This window comes from Lagenorhynchus albirostris, chromosome 6 (assembly GCF_949774975.1).
Source record: "Lagenorhynchus albirostris chromosome 6, mLagAlb1.1, whole genome shotgun sequence".
Taxonomy (NCBI): Eukaryota; Metazoa; Chordata; class Mammalia; order Artiodactyla; family Delphinidae; genus Lagenorhynchus; species Lagenorhynchus albirostris.
Genome location: NC_083100.1, coordinates 66,969,618 through 66,990,034, shown reverse-complemented (window position 1 = coordinate 66,990,034; position 20,417 = coordinate 66,969,618). Strand labels below are relative to the sequence as shown.

At 35.0% G+C, this 20,417-nt stretch overlaps 1 protein-coding gene across 6 annotated transcripts in view; it reads right to left on the bottom strand.

Moving 5' to 3' along the window:
* Positions 1–20,417, bottom strand: part of COBLL1 (cordon-bleu WH2 repeat protein like 1) — a 160,704-nt gene that overhangs the window by 39,803 nt on the left and 100,484 nt on the right. For 5 of the 6 annotated variants that reach the window (XM_060152751.1, XM_060152750.1, XM_060152752.1 and 2 more), the window contains exons 3-7: positions 9,712–9,913; positions 7,572–7,800; positions 6,730–6,768; positions 1,764–1,861; positions 1,416–1,652 (exon numbers count right to left, since the gene is read on the bottom strand). In XM_060152751.1, the coding sequence (XP_060008734.1) occupies positions 1,416–1,652; positions 1,764–1,861; positions 6,730–6,768; positions 7,572–7,800; positions 9,712–9,913 (805 nt within the window). The remainder of the gene's footprint in view (positions 1–1,415; positions 1,653–1,763; positions 1,862–6,729; positions 6,769–7,571; positions 7,801–9,711; positions 9,914–20,417) is intronic. The other variant, XM_060152755.1, reaches the window with a different exon arrangement.

Sequence of the window (20,417 nt, the reverse complement as noted above, 5' to 3'; positions counted from 1 at the left end):
GTTACCCTGGAAAATTCTGTAGTAAATGATTCTATCATTTGAAAAAATAACTATCCTCCTGATGGGCAAGGTGAGATTTTATACCACAACCATTAGACAAGAGACCCTTACAGAAATAAGAAGACAGTTTAATAGACGATTTTCCAAATAACTACCGAGTTCCAACATTTTTTATGCTCATTTCTATCTAATCCAGTTGCTGCTTTCTAAAGACACATATGAGAGCTTATCAATTACAATTAAAAACTATAGTTAAAATTTTTCTAAGGTTAAGGAAGTACAGAAATGTTTATTAGTTGGTTGAGAAGTGTTCATTTACTTGAGCATTGAATTTACTAAGCTTCCAAGGGGGAAATAAAACCCTTCAACTAGATACAAGAAAACTTCTCGGTTTCTCAAATACCTCAAAATAAAATTTGCTCTCACAGTTACTTAAATCATTTGATCACAAGCAACAAAATGTACGGTCTCATGTTCAATCACATTTACTTAAAACTTCGCTTGTAATTCACCTGAATAAAGCAAGGAATGTACAGACTTCATAGGCATGAAAACTTGTTCGCAAATGGATTTCTACAAAACAGCATGCTGCAGGAAAATTTGGGATTAAAGAGAGCAATAGTGAGAATGTTTAAGAAAAAGGTACACCTAGAACAGTGCCTTGAACATAAAAGTATATGATAGTAACTACAATATATGCTATATAAAGACTATTTTTTATTATAGAGTATTTATGTATCAGGTAGACACAAGGATTTCTCCCCTGAGAATCTCAGAGTCTGGTCAAGACCTGACTATATCTAGTTAGAAACCCACGAATGCAACATAAAAATTTGTTGCTGTTTAAAAAAAAAAACTGTTCAAAAATATGTATTTCGGGCTTCCCTGGTGGCGCAGTGGTTGAGAGTCCGCCTGCTGATGCAGGGGACACAGGTTCGTGCCCCGGTCCGGGAAGATCCCACATTCCGCGGAGCGGCTGGGCCCATGAGCCATGGCCGCTGAGCCTGCGCGTCCGGAGCCTGTGCTCCGCAGCGGGAGAGGCCACAACAGTGAGAGGCCCGCGTACAGAAAAAAAAAAGAAAAAAAAAAAGTATTTCCATTCCTAATACATGCATCATGCAAGAACCTCCAGTTGGGCCTTAATAAACCACGGCTTTAAGGTTTATGGATGATTTATTTGCTTGTATATAAAAGCTACTTAAAACTGACATATTTATTCTTTAGTGCACTGCAGAACTCTACATATAGAATCTCTTCACAGTACCAATGTTATTAGTAACTAGTTGTTCATCTTATTACAGATTAGTAACTGTTACTGTTAGCAGCCTATGTGGGAAAGGACAAGTTAGTTAAGAGGAAAAATGGATGGTCCCCTGCCCCATCCTAAAAATAAAAAACAAAACCAATTTACGTACCTCCTCTGTTTCATCCAGACTTGTGGATTTCACCACACAAGAAGCTGGCCTCTCCTGGATGTGAGCAAGGTCCTGGGGGGCTCTCTGAGACCCTGGCATTGGAGGCAGTGGAGCACGCCTCTTCTTGGGTGCATCCGATGGCAGGGTGTTTGAAATATACTGTTTGGTCATGGTATTGCTCCTCGTAAAAGCTGAACGATGCTTACTTACTAGAGGAGTTGCAGGGGCACTGGCGGTCTAATAAAGAATGAAAAAGCAAAATCTACAGGTAATTCCAAGACGAAAAGCACGTGCACTTAAAAACAGAGTAGAAGAATCTTACAAAATGCTACATAAGAAAATACGTACTTGCTCCCGCTTTTTCTTACTGCGTTGAAAAAGGCTGAAAAACCCTTTATTTTCTTTATCCTTCATAAGGTCTAGGTTTTGTGATATTTGGCAGGTCTCTAAAATAGAAGAAAAGCACCTTACTTTTGCTTGAGGGGTTATATGTTCACCTCCGAGGTGAACTATCCCTCAATTACTTTCCCTTGATAACTTTATCTAATGATAAAAGCTACTAATTATGCTCTACTATGAACCATGCACTCTGCTCAGCACCTCATATTTTAATTAATTCTCAAAGCAACCAGCAAATTTAGTATTATTGTTCCTGTTCCACAGCAGAGGAAACTGAAGCGACTCAAGAGTCTGTGTTTTATCCATAACTACCAACATTTCAGAAGTAAAAAGGACACTTCGAATTAAATGAGATGTGAAGTTGCTATCATACAGTTTGTCCCTTTGTTGATTTTGAATTATATATTTTGTCTCAGAGCTAAACTATTCTGAAATATTTAATTCTCCAAAACATGATTCATTATAATTACTCAGCACTCTGTTAAATGTTTTAAAAACTTTACTTCTTTAATACAGTGGTTCTGAACTGGTGGTGATTTTGCGCGCACACACACGCACATCCCGCCAAAGACGTTTAACAAAACCTAGGGACAATTTCGGTTGTCACAACTGGAGGAAGGGTGAAGAGAATGTGCTACTGGCATATACTGGGTACAGGCTAGTGATGCTGCTAAACAAACTACAATGCACAAGACAGCCCCCCGGAACAAAGAATTATCTGGCCCAAAATGTCAATAGTGCCGAAATTAAACCACAATTTAAGCAGAATGGCAAACGTCAAACCTCAAAGTTGTATAGGTAATATTTCATTTTCTAAAAAGTGTTTCCTAATGTCAACTGAAAGGGCCAAAAACAATGACAAACCCAGTAGTGCTGAGTCACCCTTGCCCAGACTGTCTCTAAATACCATTTCCCACTAAAAGGGACCATCTCAGGAGCCGACGTGATATGGTTTCTCCTGGCCAAAGTCAGGACAATTTGGGCATCATAAGAATATCTCAATAAATTAAAACATAGCACATATGTTTAACTTCATGAATTCATAATGATGCTTAAAAAAAAAAACCTGATTCTCACTGTCCATTGTTTTAAAAATTGATTAAGGGAAAGAATCACACTTTTATCCTCTCTTTTCTGAATGAACTCTATCTAGGTAGACAAATAGCTGACATAGGGAAATCTTCTTTTTTAGAAATATCTCAACTGATAATTAAAGGAATATTTGTAACAGATTATATTTATTTTCTAACTCCTAATTAACCAAGACATTGGCACTGATGTTCTCAGCAGCACTATTCACAATATCCAAAAGATGCAAACATCTTAAATGTCCATCAACAGATGAACGGATAAAGAAGATGTGGTACATATATACAATGGAATACTACTCGACCATAAAAAGAATGAAACAATGCCATTTGCAGCAACATGGATGGACCTAGAGATTATAATACTAAGTGAAGTAAGTGAGGAAGAGAGAGACAAATACCATATGATATCACTTATATGTGGAATCTAAAATATGACACAAATGAATCCACCTATGAAACAGAAGCAGCCTCACAGACATAGAGAACAGACTTGTGGTTGCTAAGATGGGGGTGGGGAAGGGGAGGGATGGACTGGGAGTTTGGAGTCAGTAGATGCAAACTATTATATATAAAATGGATAAACAACAAGGTCCTACTGTATAGCACAGGGAACTATATTTAATATCTTGTGATAAACCATAATGGAAAAGAATATAAAAAAGAATGTATGTATACGTATAACTGAATCACTTTGCTGTACAGCAGATATTAACACAACATTGTAAATCAACTACAGTTAAAAAAAAAGACATAAGCAAAGATTATTGATGGCTAACATCAAAAAAAGATAACTTGTTATTACAGGTCTGTTAATGGAAATACACAATACCATCCATGAAATATTCTTACCAAAAATATCTCACCCAAATCTGATCAAGTCTCTAAATTTAACAATCAATTTACAGGAAGCAGAGGATAAAGAAACATGTTAAGTGGCACCACAGGATGCAATCAGCAAAATTCTGAATGTGGGAAACACCATAAGACAAATGACCTGGTTTCTTCAACAGATAAGTTGCAAATTTTAAAGAGAGAGAGACACACAGGAGTAGGGATTTATAAATTTTGAAAAGATTTCTCCTATGAAACACATATGGGTTTTATGGTAAACCACAGTATAATTTCAGTGACACTGGAGACAAAGTACTATATATTGACATTTGTGGGATATATCTGTAGCAGAACTTACAGCTCAATGTAAAGTCTCAAATACATAGCCCTTTCTTAGGAGTAAATGTATAGTCTTTTTATTTAAAGGAAATGTTTAAAAAATTAAATAAATTATGACAAAGTAGGAGTTATTCCATGGAAGCAAACATAGTTAACACCAATAAATACATTAATGCAATTTTCCTCAATAAGACACTAAAGGAGAACTATATTTCACAGATTATAACTTCATAAATCTGACGCTTCAAATATTAAATAAGCACTACGCATGCTATACAATGCTGACAATGCTAACAACTAATAGTAATAGACATGTGGACAGCACTTTGTGGTTAAAGATTTTTTCACAAGCCTAACTCACTCTTTAGAACAATCCTGTGAGGTAGGTGTCACAAGTTATTATTCTGATTTCTTTTTATAAGTTAGGGAATGTAAAGAATTGGAAGTAGATGGTACTATCTCATTACACATCTGAGACCTTAGTGATGGTGACTAGAAAGTCTGAATAACTTGCACCAAGAAAAACAGACATTAAATAGTAGAACTGAATCCAGTATCCATTTAAAGATGATGTGTAATACCTCTGACTTTTTTTTTTTAAGAAATGCTACTATTTCATTTTAAGATAGACTCCTCCACTAATTGAATGTAGATATACAATTAAATTTAGTTGGAACAGTAAACAGAAAGTTCACATGGTGGTGCAGTACAATAACTATAACCAGAGTACTCATGTAGTTATTTTTGGTAAAGCAATTTCCAGGCATCTGGGCATCCTCTACTCTGGTTAACTCCTAAGTCTTCACCTAAAGCTCACTTTCAGGGATCACTACAAGTCAGAGTTAAACACTAAGACAAGGAGTTGAGCTTACTTAGAAAAGCAACTCAAATACTGTAGTTTCCTATTTCCCAAAGAGAGGCTGTAAATAATTGCACACAAAGTTCTAAGCCTTCTGATAATATCGGACAAAAAAAGGAGGCAGGAGCATTTACAACATTTGGATTGACCCTGTAGATTTTGACACTGTAAAAGGAGCTTTTTTTACATTTTCCTGTTACAATCTCTTAAGATTATGTTCACAACATTTAATACTCTGCATAAACCACATACTTTCTTTTAGCTGGAGCGGATATTAGAAATCAATGCATTCAACACCTTCAAACTGAGGCCAACAAGATTATGGAATTTGCTTTCGGTTATGTATGTAGAGACTGGCAAAGTTAGAAGCAAAAGCCAAGTACAAGTAACAGAATGCTGTTGCTGGAAGAACCAGAGGACACTTTTTCCTACCTCTAGATTATTATAGAAGTGGAAGGTGAGATCCACACAAATAAAGCATTTGCCCTATCAGTTTGCCAATGAGCTTGAAAGCTAATGTAGTGTCAGAATTAACATGCCTATCTTCTGATTATTAGCCGGTATATACTTTGCAAACATAAGAATTTTCAACTCCTTTGATTAGGCTAGTCTTCATGACAGCCGCTAAAAATAATCACACTATTACTTATGTGGGCTTAATTCTTGGAATTGCGAGGCTCATTGTGTTATAAAAAAAATTGGAAGTGGTAAAAAAAGAAGATTCCAATAATCCAATAATGTATACTGTGTACACTTTATTTTTTTTTTAGTAGGGGGTAATTATTATAGTAATCAATTATCTGAGCCTATCCTTTTTTAATGGGGAAACAGATTTCCAGACTTTATTATTAATGGCTAATTTTTAATAAAGTTTTCCTCTATGAAAGTAATACATTTCCATTAAAAAATTCTATAATATAAAGAAAAGAAGGATATATATAAAATAGACCTACTGTATAGCACAGGGAACTACACTCAATACTCTGTAATGACCTATATGGGAAAAGAATCTAAAAAAGAGTGGATATATGTATAACTGATTCACTTTGCTGTACACCTGAAACTAACACAACCTTGTAAATCAAAAATTTTTTTAAATAAAATAAACTTTAAAAAAAATAAAGAAAAGGAGGATGAAAAAAATTCACCCACAGCCCTACCACCTAAAGGTATCAACTCTTAAATTTTTTTTGTATTTCTTTTCAGAAATTTCATGTAAAAGCTTTTTTTAAAACATACTGTATTAAACATTTAAAAAGCTTTAAAAGCTGATTTTAGCATAAGCACTTTCCATGTTATTACAAAATATTCACAAACAATTTAATGGTTGCAAACATTTCCTATGATGAATATACCCTTATAATTCTGAATAACTGTTTCAAAAGAAATAATCTGAAACTCTTCCATGGAACCACCAAGTTATCAGTATATGTACACAATAAAGATCGTAGCAACATCATTTTCTGTCTGAGAGTCAAGAATATGTTTTTGTTATTCTTAAGATGATATTAATTTTCAAACAATTATTGAAATGTAATTACTGAAATTAAATTCAGAAATCAAGGTAGGGGGCTTTAAACTATTTTTCAGGAAATAAAACCCAAAGACTTTCTAAATTAAAATCTTTTACAGAATGTACATATTAGTAATGATAAGAAAACAGGTAAAATTAGCAGCTTGTTTTCAATTTACCCAATAGAAATAGAGATTTCATATTATAATCTTGTTTTCAATTTACCCAATAGAAATAGAGATTTCATATTATAATCTGTTTCTACTGATTCATGTGTCTTACCTTGGAAAGATGACTTATTGAAGGCAGTAACAGAAGTGGCTACAGAAGGAGGGGGTAAAAGAGGGTAAATTGGCTGAAAAGATAATGTTTGTTCAAGTATAAAACATCACTGAGTTGAAATAGTCATTTATGGATTATTTAAAGCCACAATCTCAGGATAAAGTTTGATAAAGTTCTCTATACACAGCGGATGTAAGTAATCATTCTTCACTAAACTTTTATTTCTACTAATAACACAGATTTGTGTTGAATAAACTTTCATTTACCTATCAGACATCATAGAAACCAACATTATCTAAAATCTCCAAATTTTAATACATTATTTCTATAGATTTACACTCTAAGCTATTCCTATTTAGAAGGTTTTTGTAAGCAGACTGATTCATTTTATAAGCCAGTTGATTTTGGGTGCTGAACTTAGAAAAAAATTTGTCAAGAAACTCCCAAATTTGAAAGATAATTAAGACTCAGACGAATCCATGGTGAGTCTATTGTAATTCACACTTCTTTAGAACAACGACTTTACATGTAAACTTTAATTTTCTGTTTAAATCTTAAAACCACAAAGAATTAAGTTAAATTACAGCCCAAATATTCATAGGTAGATGGAAAGGTGTAAGATGTGGATGACAGCTAAGAAAGACGTGTTTTTATTCCAATTTGAATAACTGAACTCAAGTTAAATTTTACTACATTTAGTTTTCTCTTCTTATTCCCAGTGACATGTATTGACTTTACTACAGGATCCATTAACGTGCCATTATGAACTTGAGAACACTTACACATAAACACAAAACATGCACATATATGCACCAAATGAATAACATGAAAAGTCTACTTACCTCTGCTGACATCCATGGCATATAATTCTCTTAGTCCCAGCTCATTAAGAGATTTTGTCAAGTCGAGGGACTCCTGAGACTGATAGTCCTTCAATAATAGTGTATGTAATGGATCAAACTCACATTTGCTGCATATAACAGGGGCAAGTTCTTCAAGTGGTGCATGTGGGCTAACTCTCACTATTGTCTTCTGCGTTTTCTTAAAATTGATCACTACTCTCACAGTTTTCTGAAACACAGATTAAAGCCAGAGTTATACCATGATTTACTGAAACAAACTTTCTACAATGACATCTAGAACAATGAGATAATCTACAATTATATATTGGTATGATAAACAGTGTTTTTCTACTTTGTTGTAAAATTTTCTTTTTGATTAATGTTACTTCCTAAATCCAAACCAGATTCTTAGAAATAGTTTGCTTATTAAGTAATCTAGATTAAATTCATAACTCTTGTAAAGTATTAAGTAGATTTAAATCCAAAAAGAAACATAAAAGCCTCATATCTAGTCCTACAGATGTTTTTGCTTTATTCCATATAATATTTACTTTATAATTAGCAAACAGGGCTTCCCTGGTGGCGCAGTGGTTGAGAGTCCGCCTGCCGATGGAGGGGACACGGGTTCGTGCCCCGGTCCGGGAAGATCCCACATGCCGCGGAGCGGCTGGGCCTGTGAGCCATGGCCGCTGAGCCTGCGCGTCCGGAGCCTGTGCTCCGCAACGGGAGAGGCCACAACAGTGAGAGGCCCGCGAACCCAAAAAAAAAAACCAAAACAAACAAACAAAAAAAATTAGCAAACATACATAATAATAGAATTATATATGTTTTATTCTATTTTTTTTAGTTGAGAAATATTTATCTTTCTAATGGTCAGTTGTCTCAATGAAAAAAACAGGGATATTTTAATTAAGACATTAACATTTTTGAACTTCTCTTATTTGAGGTAAGATAAACGAGTTAATCCATTATAAAGAGCTTAACACAGTGTCTGGCACATTGTAAATTATCAATAAGTAAACATTAACTATTGTGACTACCTATCGTTGTTGTCACTATTATTATTACTACTTTGGTTAATTTTAATATATTAGTAAAGAATATTATAATAGTCCTCATTTAAATATTTAATACTGCTAATTCAAAATTATTGAGAAGATTTTAAGCATCTCCACATTTTAATGTAACTGAATTAAATTCTATATGTAAATGGAATTTAGAAACGTGACCATCTTAAGTGAAACCTACAGATTGCAGATCTTCAAAGTTTAACATGTATTCATAAAACTAAAATACCATATATAGTCCCATGTTATAGCATAAATAATACTATTTCCATTTAGATAAGTAGCATGTATATCTTGCTAGAAAATAGCCCAATATCCTGGTGAATATTTAATATTCATATTTTATAGAAAGCAAATGTTTTAGTATTGTCCAAAAAAGTTAATTTTTTGAAGAAAATATGAGAATGTATTACTCAAGTCATATGTAAATGACTACTAATTTAATATGTAAACCTTTATATATTTTGTGAAGTTAAAAATGGTTAATATCATTCCTAATGAAAGAGTATTTCTAGAAACCCATAAACTTCTACCCCTGTTGCTTACAGAAAAAGAACAATTTTATAAAGGAGAATTGATATTAGAATCACTGTGGTTAAAAATTTTTGCTTAAAATTCATACATCACAGAAAACTGAGCCATCATGTAGCTCAAATTAACAATAATTTAAATAAATTACAACTACGGCTTACCAAGTACAGAGAAGCCAAAAAATTATTTTAATAAATTCTTAAAGGAATTTGTATTAAAAGAGTATAAAACCTTTTTTTAATATAAACTTTTTAAAAGAGTAGCTTAAAATATAGTCATAATTGTCAGATTCTGATACTATCATATAGGTCACTTTAGAGCATCTAAAATCTGAAGTATTCCCCAAATTCTAGTTAATCCAAGGATAAACAACTAAGTGAATTGTAAACAAAGTGGCCCAGGAAAACACAATAGCCACATTTACATCGAATTTGACCAGGAAAGGCAATTTTGTTTCATTTGCAATGAGCTGCAGATAATGACTAAAAAAATCAACTTAGTATTTTAGCTGTAAGACACCAAATTTACAGTGAAAATCTTACCTCTGGTATTATAGGTGTAGGTTTTTTCTTATCCAAAATTTTTGGCTTTAAAATTACTTTTTCTACCTCCAACATTCCTATTGGTGTGTTTGGCTTAAATTTAATGGGGTTCTTTTCAGCTGACAGCAGATCAATTGTGTGACTTGATGGATTTAAGTGATACTGTGCACAGAGGAATATCAACAAGTCCATCACAGGTTTACTGTAAAACAAGAGTAATGCTGATCATAGAACAATTTCATTAACTGTTACATTTATTGTTTCAAGCATTTTTCCTAGGGCCTCTTGTCCTCAGTAGATAAAACAAGGCTGCAAAATACTATTTGTGAAAGCAGCTTAAAAATCTAACTACAAGATATTTAAGCAGACAAAATTATAATAGTTTAAAACTTCTGAATAGTATTCAAGAGAGCTTGGATCCTTGTGTTGGTTTAAAAATTCTGTATATTTTATCTGCCAACTTGTCTTCATATCATAGATTTCAGTAGAAGGAAAAGCCCTTCCTTATCCGATGCTTCTTTACAATGTCATTTGGAATATGAGCAATCTTTAGCTTATAAACTGGTTCTCATAAGCATAAAGTATTCTCACCCTTTGGGCTTTAGAAAGCATAGAAAGAATCTACATGAGGAAGCCCACAAACCCTAAAGAAGAGTGTCGTACAGATTTCTTAATTCATTCAAACAGCATTTAATATTTTCTAGGCACTGGAGACATGGTACAACTGTTATGGCATACCTTCTCTCATAGATCTAATACTCTGCTAGATGGACTAGACCAAATGTCAGCAAACCACAGTCTGCAGGTCAAAGTGGGCCCACAGCCTGTTTTTTGTAAATAAAGGTTTACTGGCACACAGCTGTGCTCATTTGTTGACATAATATCTAGGGCTTCTTTTGTGTTACAACGGCAGATTCGAGTAGATGTGACTGAAACTTTACGGCCCACAAAACCTAATATTTTTACTATCTGGGTCTTGACAGAAAAAGTTTATGGACTCTTGTGCTAGACAATGAAAAAATAACCAAGTAAATGTATGAGATAATTTTAAATAGTGATTAAGTGTTAAACACTAATGGTAATACATAACCTATCTCTATAGGGAATTGTTAATCCAACCTGAGATTCAGAGACACTTCTTAATTTTTTGCTTCCCTTTCCACAGACGCCAACTGTTGACACAGACTTTTGTTTCCATTCACAGCATCAACAGAACAGTGTGGTCTCCAATTCTTTTTCTTTTCTTTTTTTTTTTTAACATCTTTATTGTAGTATAATTGCTTTACAATGGGGTGTTAGTTTCTGCTCCAATTCTTTCTTAACTGTCAGCCTTTAAGGAAAGCACGCCAAAAAATCTTTTGTATTATGTGCTTTCCTCAAACATCTGGAGATCCTAAGCTATTAGATTGTATTTAAGACTGAGGCACTAAAACACTGTGTAAAAGTCCTATTTTCATGAACTGAGGTATATAGGTTGATGGGCTTCATTTGAGGGTAATCAGGCGGCCAGCTATTTTTTTTTTTCCAATGGGAGGTATAACTATCAATAAAAAATAATTCTCCAATTTCTTGAGTAGATATATGAACCCAGCTACCAGTTTTTTAGAAAGTTGACAGAGGCTAAAAATCTCACTGTTCAGCATGCTATTTTTAATTTAGTAATCTGTTTTCATATGCACCTCATTCCCAGTCTCCTAAGTGGAACTCCCAGGTAGGTAGCCTGTCTGGTTCAACATTCAGACAGGCAGTGTCCTGCTGGGGAAGGATTAGTTGTCTGGCACTGTGTGGTCTTGAGGTCAAACACTTTATATAGATTTTCAAACCATCCCCTGGATTCAGACCCTACCTCACCCTCACCTTCTACGGTTGTTGCCCATTCTTAAGCCATTCCAGTTGATTTCGGAAAAAGAGGTATGTTTCATAATAGTACACTCACCTCCCTTCTCTCTCCCACATACAAGCTGTACCCATTATACATATACCAAGAAAAATAAATAAATAAAAGACTAAGTCCCTCAGTAAAAAAAATGTTCTCTGGAATATGTTTCAATACCCAAAATACATATCCCATATCTTTATTAAATGCTTGCACAGTAATATTTAGGAGTTTTATGTCCTTCTCTTGAGCTATCTAGTATGTTCATACATAAATTTTCTATAATTTCCCAAATTTTGGCTTTGGATAGTACATATTTAATTTCATTGAGAGAAAAACTAACATAATGGTATTGTTGAAGTTCATTTTTTCGTAACATAGTACTCTATGATAGCAATTTGATTCCACGTACCGATTCTAGATTTGGAAAATGGTACTTCTTTCCCTGATAGTAAATAAACTTAAGAAGGATTAGGTAATGCCTAGAAAAATACAATATAATTACAAATACAGTTAAGCTGGAAGAGGAGAGAATTTTCACTGCCAACTAAATGGAGAGCTGTCCACTGTGGTCTATGAGTAAATGGTGCTACGTTCAGATTATATTTCTCTTTCTCTCTATATATAAACGTGCCAACTAATTCATGGAAAAATTCTAAACTTTACACTTCAAACATCTTTTACTTTCTTAAATGTACAGTTCTTTAGAGTCTCTGCCGGAAATATACGCTAAAAGTTAACAAGACAAAAATAGTGATTAGTTTAAAGTTTTGTTTTGTTAATCCCTATTTTTGTGCTACAATTTTTCATCCCTTTATGTACAAACATATAAACCTTTAAGGAAAAAGATACTTAAAAATTTTTTAAAGATAATAGCAATTTGACACTCTTATTTAAACCTTCTGATATGCCTTAATGAATTACTGTATTTCTATCTGTGATATATAAATTTTCTAATTTAATAAAGGTGATGGATAATGGGCCAGGAATATTATAATTATGGCCTATTCCTTTAGTCAATATGGTCATCTATAATCTTTGCACACTATAGTATATATAGTATACTATACTATACTTTTTTTGTAGCCAAAACGTTGCATGCTGACTAGAACCTTTGAACTCACTGCCTAAATGTCTTCTAATAAACGACTCTTGGAAAGGCAAGTAAAAGTTACAGATCTTCTTTATAACCTTATTCTCTCATTCTATAATTACAGGTTCAACTTTTTATTCAATAATTCCAGAAGCCAATTTTGTCTGGAAAATATTCCTATTCCCAGGCAGATAAATGCAAAAGACCAGAAAGTTCTCTAACAGAAAAAAATACAGATGGGGACTTAATACTGCCTATGATAATGATATTTCAAATTTCTGGGGAAAGAACTGAACGTTCAGTAACTGGCATTGGGAAAAATCTGATGGAAAAAAAAGCTATGTATCTACCTTATTCCTTACACTAAAGTAAGCCCAAGTGGACCAGCTATATAAATATGAGAATATAATTCTGGGCAGGGGGAAGCGGGGGAACCAAAAAGAAATCCATCTTCATGTAGTTTATGTTCTAGAGCAGGGCTGTCCAACAGAACTTTCTGCAATGATAGAAATGCTCTGTATCTGTCCTGTCCAACACTGTGGCCACTCACTGCATGTAGCTACTGAGCATCTGAAATACACTGAGCTAGTGGACTAACAAACTGAATTTTTCATTTCACTTAAATTTAAATAGTTTAAACACACATGTGGTGAGTGGCCACCGTATTGGACAGAGTAGCTCTAGTGCACTGATTCTCAAGTGTGATTCACAAATCAGCAGCATCAGTGTTGCTGGGAACTTGTTAGAATTGCAAATTCTCAAGCCCCAGTCCAGATCATTGAATCGGAGACTCTGGGGTTGAGGCACGGGAATACGTGCTTTGACAAGCACTCCAGCTGATTCTGACACATACTATAGTTTTCAAACCAGTGATCTGGAGAGAAGAGGATAAAGAAACAAGTAAATTATATAGTATACCAGATAATGATAAATGCCATGATGAAAGTAAGATAAGGAAGGAGATTAGAAAATGTCCTAACTGAAAAAATGACATTGGAAAAGAGACCTGAATGGAATGGGATACTGGGGAAACAGTGTTCCAGGCATAGTTGACAACTGCAAAGGCCCTGAGGCAAAAGTGTGCTCCACATGTTTAAAGAAAAACAGAAACCAGCCTGCTGGGGTAAAAACAGTAGACATGATATTAGAGTGATTTTCTTATAGATCTGGAAGGCCTGGTGAAGACTTGGGATTTTATGAAGTGAGGTAGAAAACCACAAAAGGGTTCTGAGCAGTGATGGGATCTATTTTACATTTTTAAAGGATAATATTCTGATTGCTGTATTCACAGTAGCCTGAGGTTACAAAGCTATTGCAAAAATTTAGGTGAGAGAAGGTGATAGCTTAGACTAGTCAGGTTCCAGATATATTTCATAAGGAGGTGATAGGATTAAATCGAATGCGGGAAGAAAAGGGTAAGATGACACAAGAGACAGAAAAGAGGAGCCAGCCAATGGGAAGAGGCCAGGATTGCAGGGACACTATCAAGTGGCAGCGTTGCTAAAAGGACTCCATAGAAGGCCTAAAATGCTCATTTAAGTTATTTGGTATGTGATATACTTACTAACCTCTCCCTGGTGACCCGCAAACCATCGCTATGGTCCTGGTAGCTTTGAGAGGGGTTAAATCAAGGAGAGAAAGGACATTTCAAAAAGTAGAGACTGGAAAATAAGAATCCAAAAAAAGGATATAAAGTCCAAGCCAGAGGTGGCTCCAAGAACATAAACCCTTGGGAATTTACAATAATATTATAAAGGGTATTTATGGAACAGGGTTCAGGTCAATCTTCCAGAGACCTCAAAGAGCAGAATGACCTAAAGATGTTATCTGGGTTCCATTTATACCTAGATGTGAACTCCTCTCTAGCAGGACCACCTCTTAGCAGACTTTCTTCCCAGGACCTAATACAATGTAGGTCAGGGTCATTGCATGTGAATTTATAGGAACCAATGATTATTTATCTCTTAGGTAATTTTGCTTAAACATCCACGAGTTCAAACACATAGCAGATAATATGCATTTGAGATTTCTGTTCAGTGTCTGATGCACGAAAAGATGAAATTGTTGAAAGGAGATTCACATGCTTTAAAAAAACCCACATAGGTGAGAAAGCCGTTTTGCTTTTTGTTTTTTAATTAACAAACTTGACTAGTAGCACTGTTGTGTCTTAAAGCCAGTACATCTTTACACAGAAGTGGGATATAAGCATTAAGTTGGGCTAAGACCTTATCCGAAAACAGCCTCAGACCAGTTCAATTGCTTGAAATATTTAATTGAAAGCTCAGCATTTGGCACCAAAAGCACAGAAGAGATGACCCTGACCTTGCGGATTCTGAGGGTGGGAATTACTGACTGGCTCTACCATAAAGGAGCTGTAACACTATAAAGGCAGGACATTAACTTTTAAGCAGGCCCTGCATGCAATGGGGCTGCTTTGGGGGATTAACTAGTCACAAAGTGCTCCCACAGAATACGAAACCATCTCTTGAGTGTAGTTTAGAATTATCCACCTGAATGCCAAGTTACTTCTACCAAAAACAGCAATTTTGGTTTGAGGATAATTATCCTAAGCTGATGCACCTAACAGCAGTTGGCAAAAAGGTTTAAGCACGTGATCACCACAGGAAGGATGCTTGTTCTCCTGTTTGCTGAGGTAGGAGCACATGCCAGCAGTCTACCTGAAGCCCGAGCCAGATAATTAAAAGTTGAAAAGGATTGGCTGAATTTGTTCATTACTTCCTCATTCAAATAAGAAACAGTCTTTTCTTCCTCTATACTACCACATTACTTTCAATTTTGGTTTATTATTTAAGAGTCTGCTTTGCATTATTTACAGATTTTTTTCTCTTATGACTGCCTAGAGGGCCGATTTAAAAAAAAAAACAACTCTTTAGAAACTCTTCTTTGAAATGGAAGAAATCCCTATGAGATTTCCCACTCCTTGTAGAAACAAACGATCCCTTGCATTAACTTCATACCTATTATCTCATTTGAGCTCACAACCACCACAAAAGCTACTCCCACTTTACGAATGAAAAAATTGTCGTTAGAGAAGTTACATAAACAGATTATGAGAAGCATAAATAGAATTAGGGTGCAGTCAGGATCAAAATGTCCTGAGTCCTAATCCAGCCACATTTTAGCCTCATGATCCCATGAATCAGGATTCAGGAGAGGGTGGATGGTTTGCAACAGGCTATCTGCTATCTGCTGCAGTTTTACTTCATAGATTGATGGCATCACAAAATTACCCCCTAAAATCCTCCAGTGACCCTTCCTGCATTCATGACACATATTAAGGGTAATCTTGTCCTAGTTTTACTACCTGCTAGATAAGACAAGACTTCCCATTTTTGTGTTTTTAAGATCCACCTGGATATCAAAAATGAAAGTCATGATTCGCCAAAGAGCTTTCAGATCAGCTCCAACAACTATGTAGGTGAATTTCCAAACCCTAGAGGTGCTTAAACAAAGTCACTTACCAATAGGGTTGCAATGAAATTTATCATCCAATCTGGACACCTGAGATCGAAAGAGGGGCACTATTAGTAATTACTCTGGGATAATAGGTACAAACAGGGACTGTCATAGGAAAACGAAGATGATGATGATAAGTCTTTTTTATGACTAGATGGATTTCAAGCATCTGATAAGGGGTTGAACCCGAATGAGTAAGATTCTGCCTTAGTATGATTCTTTAAATCTACCCCAGTATCTAATAAGGTATTTTACCCATTCTCGATCCATGCTCAAAACTGAGTTGAGTTGAATTGGTTCCAGCTGTCCCTTACACATGCATACCAACAACCCAATTAAACTTACCAATAACAGTATAGGAACTTTTAAAACATTCTCCATTGTTACTGATGTTTATTTATCTTAAGCTAACCCACCTCGTTTAGTAATGAGTTCAGAAATGAAGCTAACCCACCTAATTCGGAATGAGTTCAGGAATGCTAACTATGCTTGTGTGCATGAGATGAAGTGGATCAGGTAGATAAAACAAATAAACCTAATCTCAAAGTTGAGCGTGCTTACTGAATTATGCAATAGGAAACATTTTGAAGAAAGTAACACACAATTTAAATTCGAAGACAATAATAGATCAGGGTAGTATTCAATTGATAAAAGGTCATATCAAATACTAGAAACAGATATTTCTCAAAGCAAAAAAAAAAAAGGTGAAATTCTCCACTTTAAACTCTCCTTGATCATTTATTTTGGATATTACATTTGAATCTAATTATAAACAATTACCTTTATAAAAACTGTGATTTAGGAACATACCTATTAAACATACATACATACCCCTTATAAAAAGAGAAATACCACAAATATATCTCACTGCAATTGGGACAACTCAAATATGGGCAAAGGATAAGATAAAATGTCATTGACATGAAAGTTAGAAATTATTAACAGAAAAAAAAGGCAAGTTACAAGATAGCATGTACAGTATGATGTCATATTGGCAAAAGAGGAAAAGGTTCCTATATAGGTATATGTGTAGATATACAATTGTGAGTGTGTGTGGTGTATGTCTATGTATATGTCTGTGTGAGTAAAAGGTTATATACCACAATGTTAGTAACTGTAATCTTTCTCCTTAATAATGACATGGTGTTTTAAGTATTTTTTCTGGCTTATCTGTCTTTTCCTACTTTCTGTAAGGCCCAACCATTGCATTTATAGTCATAAAAAATTAAAAGTAAAATTAGAAGGGTCATTGTTATAAGGTGTAGATGCCAGGGAAGGAAAGGGATGAGGGTGGCCCTCCTAGGACTTGGAGGGCATTTGTTAGTATTCTTTCACTGTTTCTCAAACCAGGAGAGCGATCAGCCAACAGAGGCTTACGTGCTGCCTGGCTCAGGGCAGCGGGGGAGTGCCAAAGCCTGGAGTACAGGATTCCAACTAGGTAGAAACTCAGGCAGGACTGTTACACTTAAATAACTTAACAGCTAAAATTCCAACTTTTATTTTAAGCAGGTACAATTGAAAAAGTATCTAAACCAAAATTTAAAGCATCCTTATGGAGTTCAATGTGATTATGCCATGCAACAGATTTTTAGCAGTATGTTTTTGAAATCTATTACCCTATTATATGATGTATTCATCACACATCTGTCATTTGACATTTTTCAATAAATATAAGAATGATACGAAATTCTGAAACTCTTCTGCAATCCATACCATTCGTTGTATTACTGGTTTGTTTTTTTTTTTTTTGGAGAAGGGTGAGTTAAAATTGACCCACATTGATCCAGTAATTTCTTGTTGTTTTTCATAGTCTACTTTTTTCCAATAGGTGGCACTGTAGTCCATGTAAAACTCTCCTGAGCTAGTTCTCTGACCCACCCAGTGCCCTTCAAAACTCTGGTCTTAAAGGCCAGAGATGTGAGGTGACTTGCTTGACATCACATAGCAAGTTATGTAATAAACCGTAGAGCCTGAGATTTCTAACTTCAAGTTCTATGCTTTCTTTGTGTTTTCATTCCTGGTATTCTAAAATTTGCTCATATCAAAGCAAATTCCTATTTATGGTATTCAGGTCATAAAATATCGTAAGTAACAGGAGAGAGAGGATGCTAATATACCCATAGAATGCTCTCCCTATAGGCTAACAAAGAGGGTTAATGTCAATCTTTTATCAAATTCCCAAATGAAAACTGCTTTTAATGTGTCCCCAGAGAAAGAGGAAAAAGGAAAAATACTTATTCAGTGAGAATGACACCTGACTATAAGGTAAGGACCTACAGTGATGTACAAACATACCTACATACTTCCTTTTTCTCTGTAGTGTCTATGCCAGTTTAGCCTATAAACTCATTTTCATTAAAAATTAACTTTTCCCAAGTACTGGTAGACACTACCACTTAGGCTATTGCATAGTGTGGTACTTTCTGAGGAGCACAGCCCCTAGGCAGCTTGCCTCTAACAGTACTATTCTTTAATGCTCACTTTTAATAAGGCACAGAGCTGCTTTGCCTGGTGAAAAAAGTTGTTTACTTGACCAGCACACAGATACAAACACAAACACACACACACACACACACACACAGATATATATACACATATACCTGTACTTCTTCCTTCAATCCAATCATTCGTAATAACAGGACACACAGAAATACCCAAGAGTTTTCAGGCTGCCACTCAGCCATCTTCAATGTAAGTCAAGGATCCCAAAGGCAAGATAACAGACATCGGGTGACTTTTGGTCACTAAAGAGGCAATATCACTAAGCTCTGGTACCAAAAGATTGGTAAGCCTGCAGAAGGCTCCTAACCTGATTCAGGATAACAAGTTTTTAGTTTGCCCCTGAGCATAAAGTCTATTACCACCTCCAATCTTACTGTGTTCCTTAATCCGAACAAGCTCTTTGGTGAAAAATCAATGTACAAACAAGTGCATTCTTCTGAAAATAATGCTGTGTGTTACATTCTTGAAAATGAAACATTCTGAGCATATCTCTGCATGAATTGTATAAGAAGAGAGGGGAGGGCTTCCCTGGTGGCGCAGTGGTTGAGAGTCTGCCTGCCGATGCAGGGGACACAGGTTCGAGCTCTGGTCCGGGAAGATCCCACATGCCGTGGAGCAACTGGGCCCGTGAGCCACAACTACTGAGCCTGCGCGTCTGGAGCCTGTGCTCCGCAGCAAGAGTGGCCGTGACAGTGAGAGGCCTGTGCACGGCGATGAAGAGTGGCCCCCACTTGCCACAACTAGATCTTTTTAAAAATCTTTCCCAAGAATACATTTTGAGAAGCAAAACTTTTCTGAACAGTTAAATGAAGCATATGATAAGTTTCTAAATATTTATTTCAGGCTCATATTGATATTATTCTCCAAAGGAGATATATATATATATAATACTATCAAAATAAATATAAGATACAAAGAATATTTAGACAAATTAAGAAGAGATGGTCTCAAAAAATTAAATTAGAGATCCTTCACAGTAACATACGGAACTCTGATTTAGCTAAGAAAACCTTATGCCCTTAAACTTATTTAAAATGATTCTTCTGTAGTCCCCCACTAAATTCCTGTATCATTTTGTTGAAAATTTTCCTATTCCATTTATGGTAACAAAGCCCAGAAGAATTAAATTATCTATATCATGGGTCTTCACATAGGTAGCTAACATTTTTCAGAAATAGAATAAATTTTTCTATTTGTACATTTTTGTTTTTGTTGTTATTGTTAAACGTTAGTTTTTGGTTTTGTTTTTTTAAATAACGGGGCAACAGTTGCTGCAACCTTCAAGATACCCCAAATCACACTCTTAAGATATCCTGAACCGCCTTCTAAAATATCTGGAATCACTCCTGAGATATCCAGAATCACACTCCTGAAATATTCCGAATCACACAACCACTTGTAATTATAAACATTTAATATTAAAAAAAAATTAGTCATAGTGTCTACAACTTGAGTCATTCCTGAGTGATAAAACTATTAGGAACAAAGTCTCAAAATCAAATCCCCCAGTAAAAACACTGATATAAAACAAATTCTACTCTCAGAAAAGTTTTTCAGCCCCAAAATTTAAAGTTTTGTTTAAATTTTTCAAACAAAATTTAAAAAGCAATCAGAATTTGGGGCATTCTTGCCTTACTCTCTACCTGAGGAAATATATTTAAGAGATTCTGGGAAAGCTACTGGGACCCATCCAAATGCCTCTTCAAGACACACCATATAAGTTGCTACCTCCATCAACATATAAGATTTAGGGAGACA